The following is a 13,180-nucleotide window of genomic DNA, read 5'->3' on the forward strand; positions in this document are numbered from 1 at the left end:
TACTCCGAGCATTGCTGCAGCTTCCTTTGCTGCTGCAGCTGAGCTCTTTGGGGATTTCTCCCATCCTATTTTGTCCCTAAAACCAGCTAGAGCGAGGACTGAAGTGTCTTGTGGAGGGACTTTGCGCGCTTGGGCGCACTCTTTGCTGTGGAGCAGCTCGCGAGTGTGCTTGGCCCCCTAGCTGGGACCATGCAGGCAGTAACCTCTGCCAGCATCCCCCATCACCATCGTGATATACCCCCAGGCTGTGATTTCTGCCAGGGGGTGGAGTGGTAGAGATATACCTGACACTGGACCTGTCGTGGTTGTCTTCCAGGTGATTGTTGAACTGTTTTGGGAGGAGGCTGCATCCCAGTGTCTCCCCATAATGTCTCCAGGGGACTCAACCGCCTCAGGCCCGGCACTGGGAGTGTTTTGGTGGCTGCCTGGGGTAGACACGGGTCTGTAGGATGTCTACAAAAAAGTCCAAAGTTCCTTGGCTTCACGGTGATTCATCCTGGGATGCTTTCCAAGTTCACTTTGATCGATTTTATCCATCCCATTCATAATGTGAACATCGCCTGACGCTGTTTGTTGTAGTAGGAGGAGGAGGGTTTGTTTATCGGGCTGTCGCTGTGATGGATAACATGTTCACACCAATTCCCTGGGCATCCAAAAAGGTGCCAGGAGATGAGTAAGGGGGATATCGTGCCAAAATATGGTCCCCATCGGTGTGGTTCAGCATGGCTGCCAGCCTCAGATGATGCTCCTGGTGTATTTGGTAAGGGTGTTTGGGCTTGCTGAGGGCATCACTGCCCTCCTGATCTGCCCCCAGGGAGGGTGAAAACCCACAATAAATGAGTCAGGGGAGCTCTGACTACTTTTCTCCATGCAGGAGATGCCCAGGCATCCCAGCTCCCAGCCAGAGAGTGAAGGGGAAACATCTGCACCAGCAGCCGGAAGGCACCGGGGAGCTGTCGGGATGGCAGTGGGGGTGAGGAGGGCGTCACGGCCGAGGCAGCATCCTGGTCCCCGTCACCTCCGAGGTGCGCGGGTGCCACTCAGGGACCAGCAGTGGCTGTCACAGCTGCCTGTCACCGCTGGGGAGCCGGGCGGCAGGGCTCTTCTCCCGTGTCGGCTGTCAGGGACATGCCGGAGGCGGCTGTCACCCTCCGCCCAGGCAGTTTCCCCCCTTCCCTGCTCTCCTCGCAGCACATCTGATCCCATCAAGCACAGGCTATTGACTCAAGGATAAGCTGTGCTGCGCAGAGCAGGAGCCGTAACCTTTGCCGGCGTGATGCTACAGCGAAGGAAAGCGCAGAGGTTTTGGGGTGTTCGGGTTGGGGGGTGGCATCCCCTGGCATCAGGTGCCCGGCTGTGGGGTCTGTGCCGCTCTGCGAGGATTGATGTGTTGGGTGGCATTGGGAAGTGTCACGACATTGGGGAGCAGGGTTTGGCCTTTGAGGGCCCCTCTGGGTGATGAGGGAGGCAGGAAAGGGATGGGTGCTCGGCTGGGAAATCCCCGTTGGGCTGCTCAGTGGGTACCAGCTGCATTCTTCCCTGGGAAATTACACCCGTGCCCATTAAATACCACCTCAGAGGAGGAGGGGGGGGGGAAAAAAATATCCTAAACCTGCCCTCCCACACTTGTGCAAGGGGAATTACGGCTAAGAGAGCTCTGATTTTCAAGCCATAAAGGCGGTTGCTGGTGATAAACGTATAAGTAATGACTGACACCCAGGCAGGGGAGGTCAGGAGACATCAATCATTGCAGGGCAGGTCATTAGCGCGGGGTCGTTAGCATGGGGCAGGGAGCTGCCAGAAGCAGAAGGGTGGCGGGAGGCGGGCAGCTGGCTGTCATGCTTCAAAGCTTGCAAGGGTCAACTTATCCCACTGCCGTGGGGGCAGCTGCAGCACCTTGGGTTGGCATTTCTCCATCACGGGGTCCCTACAACAAAGCCTGGTCCCCCCGCCTCAGAGGTGAGATGTCCTCCCGTGGCCATGAGGTTTTTTTTTTTTCCTTGCAATTACCTCTAATTGTGGCAATTTTGGGGTTTTGATGAGAATATTCCTCCAGTGCTGGGGGGGAGGCTGCTGTATCTCCACCTTCCCTTTGGGTATCACCCCCATTTAATATGGCATGGGGAGAAACAGCTTTTCCTCCGAGTGGGCATCTCACATGCACAGGTTAAGGGGGAGAATCACCAATTAACTTCAAAGCCCCCCACACCCTTGGGGCTGTTCCCCACAGCAGTGGGGCACCTTCCCCCGCCCCCCTGACCCGCTTTGCTTGTTTTGTCTCCTGCAAACAGCAGGTCTATTGTTAAGCACTGCGATCCTTCATGTATCGCTCCCTCTAATGAACATAATTAGCCGTGAATCACGTAGGTCTCATTTTTGTTAGGAGGTTAAAATCCCCGATACACTTTAATACATTTTTGCAGTGAGCACATTTAGAAAGTAATTAAAAGGCTCAGCCGTCTTTGCCTACGTCCCCTCTCCCCCTCCCCAGGACGACAGGATTTAATTGAGGCCAGCTGAAAGTTAGTGGAAATAAATTGTAGCTGATAAAGTGGAGGTTGTAATTTAATTCTAAGAGAGGATCTGTTCTTGCCTGGGTGTTTAGTTCATCAGGGACCAGTGTTGAGGGGCACAGGAGGAATTTATTTGTGTAATGTGATTTACTGATGAGAAAATGCCGTTTAGGGAGGGATAGTGCTTGTGTGTGCAGTGGTCCCACTCTCTAGAGCATCGTCTCCAGGGCTTGCGGGCATCCCTGGGAGGCTGCAGATACTGGGGTAGTGGGAGGGATGCTGGTCCAGGAGTCCAGGGTGGGAGGCACAGGTCAAAAATATTGGCATGCTGGTGGTGTAAAACAGCCTACCCGGGGCTGGGGGCAGCAATTACCTTAATTGACTTTGTAGTCCTTCAACATCTTAATTGCTGGCTGTGCCTGAGGGGTGATTGGGGCTGAGGTGGCAGAATAAGAGAAGGAGCCGGAGCAGCTGCTGGCGGGAGGTACTGGAGATGGATGTGTTTTAGGATGCTCCCAAGACTTTTAACAGCGCCTTGCACGGGAAGCGGCATGTAAATGTAACCTTCAGAAAGAGAGCGCAATTAAAACACCCTACCGCCCGCTATATTAAAATGGGATATTAAAGCAAACAGTGGTTCTCCCTGCTCGGAGGGATAATATCGAAAGCGTATTTAGCAAGGGATTTGCTGGCATACTGAGCAAACGGCCGGGCTCGCAGCTGGGCTCTGCTGCTCTGCTCCGTGCTGTGGCTCGGCTCGCGTCGTGCCGGGGCTGGTTGCTTGTGCCCGGGAAACCTCTCAAATCCCTTCTTGAAAATCCAGCCTTTGAATCCCCGGCACTGATCCCCCCTGGGGCTGAGCAACCCCTGGGGCAGGACCTCTCCCATAGGCAGGGCAGCTGGCAGGAGGAGGAGGAGGAGGAGGGTCTCTGCCCTTGCTGAGGCTGAAGGGGGATGTGGAGTCCAAGCACGGCTGTGCTGCTAATTACCTGCCCACTCCAAGCCATTGCTAATGAACTTATCTCTTTTTCCTTACCCAGCCAAGGTCCCGTTACCCTTTCTCCCTCCTTTTCCCTTAGAAGGAGAGTGCCGAGGCTGCTTTTTACCTTGTTCTTCTATTTGAATACGAGTTAAATTGCCTTCCAAGCGGCTGACACTTGGCTTTTTGTTCAGCCGCAACCGCAAGATGTGATGTCTTATTAATAAATGATGCAGTTGCCGTTTCGGCTTCATTTTCCCTTTCTTGTTTGAGCATCATGATGTGGCTCTGATAGCTTTGCAGTCCTGCTCTGCATGCACGTGGGTGCAGCACCCATGGGGCAGATGCATCACCTCCCACCTCTCTCCCTGGCCCAAACCAGGTGCTGGGGGCAGTTAAGCGGGGGCAGGAGACCCTGGTTCCCCACAGATCCAAGCACAAAGCCAGAGGTCTCTTGCTTTCCAGAAAGGGAGCTCAGCAGGGCGTCTCTAAAGAGAAGTATCAATCAAACCCTATTTTTTGTGTGCACCCTTTGCTCCCCTCACCAAAAGCTTGAACCCCGGCTCTCGCCTTCATTACCACCTGATGGTTTTCCCTGTCTCTCCTTTCCACACAGATACGCTGTCAGTGCCTCGCTGGTCCCCGCAGATCCCCCGTCGAGATCTAGGCAACTCGATAAAACACAGGTACGCCAACCCTGCCGCAGCGCCGGGCGAATCCCCGCGATGCTGGGGGATGAGCATCTCCCTTTCCATCTCTGGTCTGGGGCGGGGGGCTCAGGGCTGTTCCCCCTGTTTCCCATGCTGGGCTGTGCTGTCCTAGAAGCCCATTTAAATTCCATTTCAGTTCAGATTTGGTTTAGATAGGGCTTGAGTCGCTATCAATAAAAGCCGTGTATTATCTGTGACCTTGCCAACCTTCAGCAAATTTCCCATCTCCGGATTATTGCCCTTCCATATCTACCTCAAGAAGGAAGAGCTCTAGAAATAGTCTCAGTGCTGCTATTTGATGGGGCAGCTGCTTCTCCGATGGGCTGGAAGCTTGGATCTCCAGGGCAGGGAGATGTTTTGGAAGCTCTGGCCACAGTCGAGCTGGGGGGCTGCAGTGAGACAGTGCCTAATGCCAATTCTGGCCAGGTCAGATCTCCTTTGGAGCAAGCTCTGCCCTTCTGCACCACCAAAGGGAGGGTCAGATTTGTGCTTTGGCATCTCTGGAAAGATGCCTTGACACCTGCAGCAGTGTTTGAGGGCAGCAAGGAAAGGATAAATTGGGGGTCTGTCGATAATCATGGCTTGGGAGATGTTCCTGCAGGAGCATGGATGGGGCAGCACAGCTTCATCTCTCCCTGGCCACTCTCCGTGTTTCTCTCTGCAGGTTTTCCACCAAGTATTGGATGTCTCAGACCTGCACCGTCTGCGGGAAAGGAATGTTGTTTGGCTTAAAATGCAAAAACTGCAAGTACGTCATGGTGCTGGAGCTGTTTGTGTTACTCCTTATTGTTGCGAGGGGGATAATTAGGGTTTTGCTGGTGGAGCTGAGCAGGCACGGGGAGACTGACCAGCCTTTTGCCAGCTCTTCTTTGCAAGAAGCTTTAATGAGACATGAAATTGGGTGAAGAACATCTCAAAACAGGGCTGAGGTTGGGTCTGCATGCTGGGGATGGGAGTGGGGTCCTCGGGGAGGATGCTGCCCACCAGACCTCGGCTCTGTTTGCACCAGAGCTCTGAGTCAGATCCTGACAGCCTCTCCGCTCGCTGCTGTCCTTGGCCTGTCTTTACATACCCACGCTGTGGGGTTATGTGCGGAATTAGCTACAGGAGATGGAGGGATGGATGTGGTGGACAGGGGCTGAGAGTGGCTCGGATGAGAGCACTGCCTCCGTGCAGGGCAGCTCCAAGCATCGGATGGGTTTTCCCCACAGCCTTGGGCTGTATCCTCTATTTTTTGCATCAGAAAAATGTCTTGGGGCCTCTGTTTCCTGGCAATGTTGTGGCACCAAGGAGCCAACCCACCCCAAAACGCAATTAAGCTGTGATGCAAAGGAGAGGGGCTGTGCTGGCCGTGAAATTGGGCAGGGCTGGAAAAGATAGCAAGGCACAGGCTGGGGCCACTTATACGGCTTTAAATCCGGTGTAGCCCATTTCTTACTATCGTGCAGCCATCAGCGCTTAGTAAAGCTGCTTCTGGAGACACGATTGCCTTTCCTAGGGATGGGTGCTGGGAATACGCCGATTGTCTGCGGGTAACTGAATTAGCCAGAGCTATAAAGTGATAATGATCACTGTTGCCGTTGATTAAATGCTGATGAGTTAGAAAATTGGGATTTAAACCTGCACCAGAAAAGCCTGGTTACTCTGCAGTTGGTGGTGGCTTTCTGGAAGTGATAATATCAAATATATATTTTAAAGTGGTGATTCCTATTTCATTCAGTGCTCACGTAACTGGAGGCTTTGCTGCCTGCAAGCCCTGCCTGCTGTGCCTGTCCGGGGCTGGTCCCCGCGTGGGACAAGGGATGCTGGGACCTGCCCCTGCGATGCTGCGGCTCCGGCTCTCTGTCGGTCCTGCTGTCCTGTAGTCGCTGAGAAAAGAGCAAATAAATTTCCCGGTTGTAAAAAGTTAGGAAGAACATAAAGTACTTAGGTTTGCCGGCTTTGCCGTAGCCACCCAGCCCCAGCACTGCTTTCCCCAGAAACAGGAGGGGAACAAGTAGGTAAAACAAACAAACAGACCCCAAATCCCCCCAAGCCTCAAATACTGAATTAATCTCTGCCTTTCCCTCTAGGAACGGCTTTGTAATAAAAGCTAACATGCACGGCTCCTGAATTTTCATTACCCAGCTCATTGACTTGTAGCTGCTGTCTTTTTTTTTTTTATCCTTTACCCTTGTTTTTTTAAATCCTTTCCTCCTTTTTGCCTTTTCCCCTGTGGCTCTCGCCGCTCCGCTGTGGCTGCTGCAGCAGAGCGTGAGTTGGGGACTCGTTTCCATCCCTAATTAAGGACGAAAGGGAAGGTTTCAGGGCGGCAGGAGCCTGCTTATGCCTATATGTATGACCCGTGGGTGAAACCCTCCATAGACTTCTGCCCCGGCTCTGCGAAACCAGGCAAAGCTCTGCAGAATATTCAATGTAGCCGTAAATGCTCTCATTATTTTTGTTAAATGTCCTGGTAATGAAGCTGGGAGGGGAGGGCACAATGGCAGAGATTCATTGGGAGCCAAAGGGGGCTGGGGCAGCTGCTTCCTTCCCTTCTGCTGCCCCTGAATTTAATTAAGCGTAAAGCAGTGTTAGCACTGGATGGTGGTTGGGGGGAAGTGGCTGTCCCCCTAGCAGAGGTCTCTGCTCCTTTTATTTCAGCTGAGGCCGACAGAAGTGACAATTTTGGGCATCCTCAAGCTGGCTGGTGGGTGCCTGGTCCCTTGCAGCTGGTGGAGAAATGGGAGAGCTGGGCAGCCCTCCCAGGTTTGGGGGTTCCTGCACCCCCCCATCAGGACAGATGCACCCACCATGGCTCTCATTTGCCAAGGGTGTGCAGACCCTGCATCTTTCCAGCCAAGGAAGCGCCGGGGTGTGCATCCCATACCACTTCTTATCCCTGTGCCCACAGCCTGGGGGGCAGCTTGGGAATCGTGGGCCTTCCCGTGTGAGCTGCAGGGATCTGGGAGAGTTTGCCCATGGGACCACTCAGGCAGCGAGCACCCAGGGGCTGTGCACAACTGAAATATTACATCAAGTCACCTTCCTGGGTGGAGAAAGGGTCCCCCGGTCTGCAGTGATGCTCCCTGCTCCGAGCCGCATCCCTCCGGCCGTACCGTGATGCTCCGCGTCCCCTTCGCCCTCGCTTCTCACGCCTTTTATTCTGTTCCCCGCTAGGCTCAAGTGCCACAACAAATGCACCAAAGAGGCCCCTCCGTGTCACCTGCTGATCATCCACCGCGGAGGTAAGGGCCTTTCTTCCCCCTTCTGCCTCCATGGATGTTGCCACCAGGTAAAACTTTCAAAAGCCCCCCGGGCGATTCGGGAGCCTGACCCTCGCTGACGGCCGGCTGGCGGGATGGAGGCTCCCGAACCGCTTGGGCGCTCTGTGAAAATTTTACCCACCGTTTTTTCCGCTTGTAGGGAGACGAGCTGTTCGGGGCGAGGCAGATTTGCATTGCAAACCACTTCCACCCACCCTTCCCCTGCCTCCTTTTCTTTTCAGATTCCCCACCGCACGGGGTAAGTGCAACAGGTTTTAGCCTTTTGCTACTGTCGAGAGCTTAGGGCGGACGCGTGGGACCCCAAATCTCCCGTGGCGCTGTCGGTGCATGGGGCTCCCCACCACGGGGACGTGACCGTGCCACTGCGGATGCTCGTGGTGCTTTCAGACCTGCCTTATCCCACTCTCTTCCGGGAGAGCCCATCCTAAAATCCACAGAGGAGGGAGAACTTTGCAGCAGGACGACGGGCGTCGCTTCCCACCTCTTTTCTTCCAGATTTTGGCCGAGTGCTCCCCGACGGCCAGAGGACTGCGACAGCCTAAGGGAAACTCTTCCAATTACCATTGCTTTGAATTTTGAGCTCTTAAGGCCGTTACTCTGTGTTAAATACCACCAAAAACATGTTCATTGGTTTAATCATGGGGAAATACATTGCGCTGGTGGCACCTCGCAAGGCGAGTGAGGATGCTGTGGCTCGGAGGGGGCAATTTTGCAGCCTCCACTCCGGTCCCCCATGCCCTTGCTTGCAGCACATTTGGGTGGAAGACCCCCCTGTCATGCTCCGAGGTGCTGCAAACCCTGACCAGGAGGCAGGGAAAGCAGCGTCCTGCACTGCCAGGGGCAGGTGGGCTCCTGGGATGGGCAGAAATTCAGATTAACACCTGCGGTCTGTGATGTTGCAAGAGCTGGAGCTGCCTGTTGTGTGTTTTAGCATGGGAACGAGGAGCAGCGTGGCTTCAGGGTGGCCTCAGCATCAGTGAAAAAAGCTCTGAGATGCCTTGCCCTGCAGCCACCCCGTTTCCAAGTCCCCGGGCTGCAGGCTGGCTTTCTCCCCACAAAATCTCTCCGCCAAGAGCAGGGTGCTCTGAGCAGGCTCCTTCACCCTGCCCTGAAAAGCTGTGATGAGGAAGAGGATGGTGCCTCCTTCTGATGCTGGCTGACCCCCCAGCTCGTGGGGTGGCTACAATGGCTGCTGAGCTTCCCTGAATTGCAGCCCCTCGGTGGGGGAAGAAGGGTGCAGTTTGCATCCCATGGTGGGGACTTTAAGCCCCCCACATCCCGAGGGGTTTGGCTGTAGCCTGGGTGCAGGGGGGAGCCCGAAGGCTGGCTGCCATCCCAGGGCAGGAGCCGAGCAGCTGGAGATGCCGTGGGGGATTGCTTTGGAGAACGATTCAAAAGCAGTTTTCAAGTGCAGGGTTGACCCCAAGTGCTCCTTCAAAGCTTTGATGTCTCTCCCTCTCTCTCCCCCTCCTCTCCATCCCCTTTTCCCCTCTCTCCCTTCTTAATCCAGCAAGGTTAGTCCGGACAGAGTCGGTGCCCTGTGATATCAACAACCCCTTGCGGAAACCTCCCAGGTATTCGGACCTACACGTCAGCCAGACACTCCCCAAAACCAACAAACTCAACAAGGTGAGCTGCTCCACCAGCCCTGAACACCTGCTTCATGCCCACCCCCTGCCAGAGGGTACCCGGCCCTGTGTCACTGAAATATCAGCGGCTTTTGCTGGTTCTTCGCATGCAGCTGCTGCTCTTGCAAACAAGGGGGCCAAAGCTGGTGGCATTTTCAAATGCCACCGGAGTTGGGTTGCTTGAGCCACCCTGTTTGCCTCGGCTTTCCTAGGGCACGTCCTTTCGTGAAGCATCGATCTCATTTGCTGGGCAGGAGCATGGCTTGGAGATTAATTTCTAAAAGAATGAATTTAAGAGCAAAAGGGGCCATGCCCTGACCTTGTGTTTGGGGCAGGAGGAGACCCTGGTGGGTTGTCCCAAGGATGGGGCATCTCCCAGCCTCCCAGCCATCTGCCAGGACCAGGCCTTGCAGGCGGCTCCATGGGTCTCCAGGCACATCCACAGCTATGGGACTGTTGTGTGTGTCAATGCATGGGTAGGAGATGCCTAGAAACCTGCTTGGGGACTTAAATTTAAAAAATAATCCCATGCACCAGTGCTAATTCAAGGAGCAGACTGAGGGTGAGCTTGGTGTTGAGGCAGGATGGGCTGTGCTGCAAGCAGAGCTGCAGACCTCTCGCCCCTTGGGTTTCCCAGTGTGGGTTGCATCTGCTGAGGTTATTTCTTTTAAAAATAAAATGGGATCAGCACTTTTAAAATAGCCCGTGTCCGTCCCACCAGTCCTGCGCCATTGTGGCCTCTCAGTCTCCAGATCTAAGCTGAATTTGGGGTGTTTTGAGGTCTCTGCTACCACCTGAGACTTTTGTAAATAACAAATTTATTGCTACAAATAAAACAAGCTCAGAATTTGTTTGTGTCTCTGGCAAATCTGGTCAAGCCGGACCTGACAGTGCACCTGGCTCACTTCCTTCTGCCCTGCATTAATAGCAATAAAACTGGCATGGGGTTACTTTTTGATGAAATTTAGAGCATGTTGCCTTCAGTGGAAAATTTATCGTGGGTGGCCAGAGGTAGCGCAGGGTAAGGTATTTGCAAGCTGGAAGTGCTTGAAGTCAGGGAAATCCTCAGCATGATGGGGAACAGGTCATTAAAACCCTGTCTTCCCAAAGCCGGGCAGGACCCCCCAGCTCCTTCTGGACCTCAGCATCTTCTGGCTCTCAGCAAAGGCTGGGTACCAGATGATGCTCTCTTGGATGTAGTTTTTAAACCTAAATCTCTTAGGAGATCCTTAGTGTAATGATCTGCTCTGTTGGTGTTGTTATGGCGTGGTGCAGATGGCTTTGTGAGGCTGGAGAGCTACTGCAGGTATTCAAAAGAAATAGAGATGCTTTTTTCTTTTTGGTGCCTGTCCTTCTAGTGATTTGTTTCATTTTATTAGAGGGCAGTGGGGAAGTGACTCAGGTCACTGATAAAGGCTTTGGGTGTGAAGGGCATCAGCCCTATTTCCCCTTCTGCCTCTGCCAGGGAGTCCTTTCACATTTCCTAGCTTTTCTCTAACCAGAGCATGATGATGCACAGTGTGTGTGTGTGTATATATATTTATATATTTGACTTTGACCTGAGCACTCCCATTCTGGTTAAAGTTTCCCCTATAAATGTGCTTTATACAACAGGGACCCCTTCTTACTTTGATGTTTCTAAAGGCATTTCTTTAGAGATATTCTGTTCTCTGTAAATACCATTGAAATCATACTGTTAGCAGCCTTCATTGTTGGTTTAAAAAATAATTTACCTAGCTAAGATTGTCATATGTGTCAGGATGGTCTATATAAAGTGTATGTGGGTTTCCTGAAAAGCCCAGCTTATTTAAAAATCAATAAATTTGGAGAAAATTACCTGCTGGGGGAGGCTCGTCAGGTTTTCTAACCTTGGAGGGATCTTGCCATGGGTGCACCTGTCTGGAGATGGGAGTGCTCAGTGCTGCTGAAGGTCAGACCCTGTTAACTGTCTCTAAGTTGGGTGGCAAGGTCATGAGCAAGGTGGGAAATTCTGGCCTCAATTTTCCTTTTCAGATCTAAGATATCCAGGCAGGTGGTTCTCCCTGTTTGCTCCCAGAAGGTCCTTTCTCATCCATCTCAGTGTGCCCTGGAGAGGCACACCCAAAGCTGCTGTCCTTGTCTTGATTAGGAAGGGTCAGCGAAGGGCAAGGGATGTCTTGGGATGTGTTGGCTGATCCTTTCAAATCTGCCTCAGCTCAGCCCCCTGCTCTGAGCGAGGCAGTGAGTTTTTAGGTCATAGGAGGTCAGCAGAAGCTGCCAGGTCCTTGATGTCTCTAAGGACCGAGCCCCAGGGATGCAGCCCCCAAGTCTGGTCTTGGTGGCCACGGCTCTGCAGAGCTAGCAGGGTTTGGGGAGCCCTCAGCCATGGGTTTGTAGCATGGAGGGGCTGGCAGAGGAGCTCCATTTCTGGCATGAAATTCCCTTGGTGCAAACAGTGAATACAAAAGGCTTTGGAAAAGCCGAAGCTGGGGCTCTGGTTGTTTTCCAGGTCTTCTGGAAATGGGGGACGGGGATGACCTGTGTAGCTCTCACTTGTCACCTGGGCTCCTCTGCACTGGAGCACCTTGATGGTGGCACTGCTGGTACTGCCCTCACCAGCTCCTCTCTTCTTTTCTCCATGTCCCACAGGACCACATCCCAGTGCCCTACCAGCCAGACTCCAGCAGCAACCCCTCCTCCACCACCTCCTCCACACCCTCCTCGCCGGCCCCACCGCTGCCGCCCAGCGCAACGCCCCCGTCCCCCCTGCATCCCTCCCCGCAGTGCCCGCGCCAGCAGAAGCAATTCAACTTGCCAGGTACCGTGAGCTCCCCACCTCATCTGCCTGATGAGAGCAGATTGTGCCCCAGGGTGTCCTCGGGGTGAGGATCTGCTCCAACTGCTTGTCTGCCTGGACTTACACTGGGATGGGGAGAAGTTGGAAGCAGAAAGGAGCAGCAAAGATGAGTTTAGGATAATTCAGGTTGGGACGGAGCTTGGGAGTCTCTAGTCAAATCTCCTGCTTGAAGCAGGGTCAGAGCTCAAGACTTGATGCAGTTTGGTCTTCAAAACCTCCAAGGATGGAGCCAGCACAGTCTCTGTGGGCAACCTGCTGCACTTGAGGCTACAGAAACCTTTCTAGCCATGACTTCTCCATGGCATGTGCCCGCTGCATTGCCTCAGCAGCAAATGGGAAACAAGGTCTTACCCCTCTACAAGGGTAACTTGGGTTGACTTCACTGTGTCTTTGGGGTTCAACAAGCTTGCTGTAGCACATGTAGGGTGATAGTGGGGAGTAGCTGATGCTGGGGGTATCTGATGTATCTTGTCCTTTCAAGTCTTGTCTGGGTAGCTCGACTCATCTGCTCCTGGAGCTCAGTCTCTTCAGGGATGGTGGAAGAGGCAATTTGGTCACCTTGGCTGCAGGACACAGGAGTTACATTAAATGGCCAGAAAAACTCCTGTGCCAAAGCCTGTCCCAGCATGTCTGTCTTCGGGATGTCATTGGGGCAGTGCTGCTGCTCCAGGGAAGGTCCCTTCCTGGAGGGAAACGGCTCAGCATCACTCCTGGCAGCATGGAGGGGCTCAGCTGTCCTCAGCTACCCACATGGCTCTCCAGCCATTCCCAGAAAGGGCCTGGCAAGGGGAGAGGAGGGGGAGCCATGGCCCTGACCCATCTCTGAGGTGCTGAAGCACTCACGGCTGCCCTGGGGCCAGTGACCCTTGTTTAGTCTGTGGCCTCGAGCCTGTTTGATGGGGCAGCAGCCAGGAGGTTGGGGTCCCTCCTGCATTCCAAAACCCCCAGGGTTATTGAACAGGTCTGGTAGGAAGGAGGGTCAGGACTGCTTCTCTGGAAGAACCAGATGGCACCTTCGTGATCTGCTGATCCTGCTGCACCATGGTGATTCCTCCCTTCCATCTTGACAAGCCTTCAGCTAGAGAGGAGGAGGAGAAGGAGAAGGAGGGAGGTGAGGGGGGATTTGACTGACAGGATCCATCACAACAATAACAAACATTTCCAAAAGCTGGGGAAAAGAATCCAAACCACCAGCCAAACAACACAGGTCCTTGTGAGCCTGGAGAGACTACAGCTGTACACAAGTCT

At 53.6% G+C, this 13,180-nt stretch overlaps 1 protein-coding gene across 3 annotated transcripts in view; it reads left to right on the top strand.

Moving 5' to 3' along the window:
- Positions 1–13,180, top strand: part of KSR2 (kinase suppressor of ras 2) — an 87,945-nt gene that overhangs the window by 36,432 nt on the left and 38,333 nt on the right. For 2 of the 3 annotated variants that reach the window (XM_074887378.1, XM_074887379.1), the window contains exons 6-10: positions 4,109–4,178; positions 4,867–4,950; positions 7,362–7,429; positions 8,979–9,097; positions 11,725–11,893. In XM_074887378.1, coding sequence (XP_074743479.1) covers positions 4,109–4,178; positions 4,867–4,950; positions 7,362–7,429; positions 8,979–9,097; positions 11,725–11,893 — 510 coding nt within the window. Of the gene's footprint in view, positions 1–4,108; positions 4,179–4,866; positions 4,951–7,361; positions 7,430–7,607; positions 7,707–8,978; positions 9,098–11,724; positions 11,894–13,180 lie in introns of all 3 variants that reach the window. The other variant, XM_074887381.1, reaches the window with a different exon arrangement.

This window comes from Strix uralensis, chromosome 17, assembly GCF_047716275.1.
Source record: "Strix uralensis isolate ZFMK-TIS-50842 chromosome 17, bStrUra1, whole genome shotgun sequence".
Classification (NCBI taxonomy): domain Eukaryota; kingdom Metazoa; phylum Chordata; class Aves; order Strigiformes; family Strigidae; genus Strix; species Strix uralensis.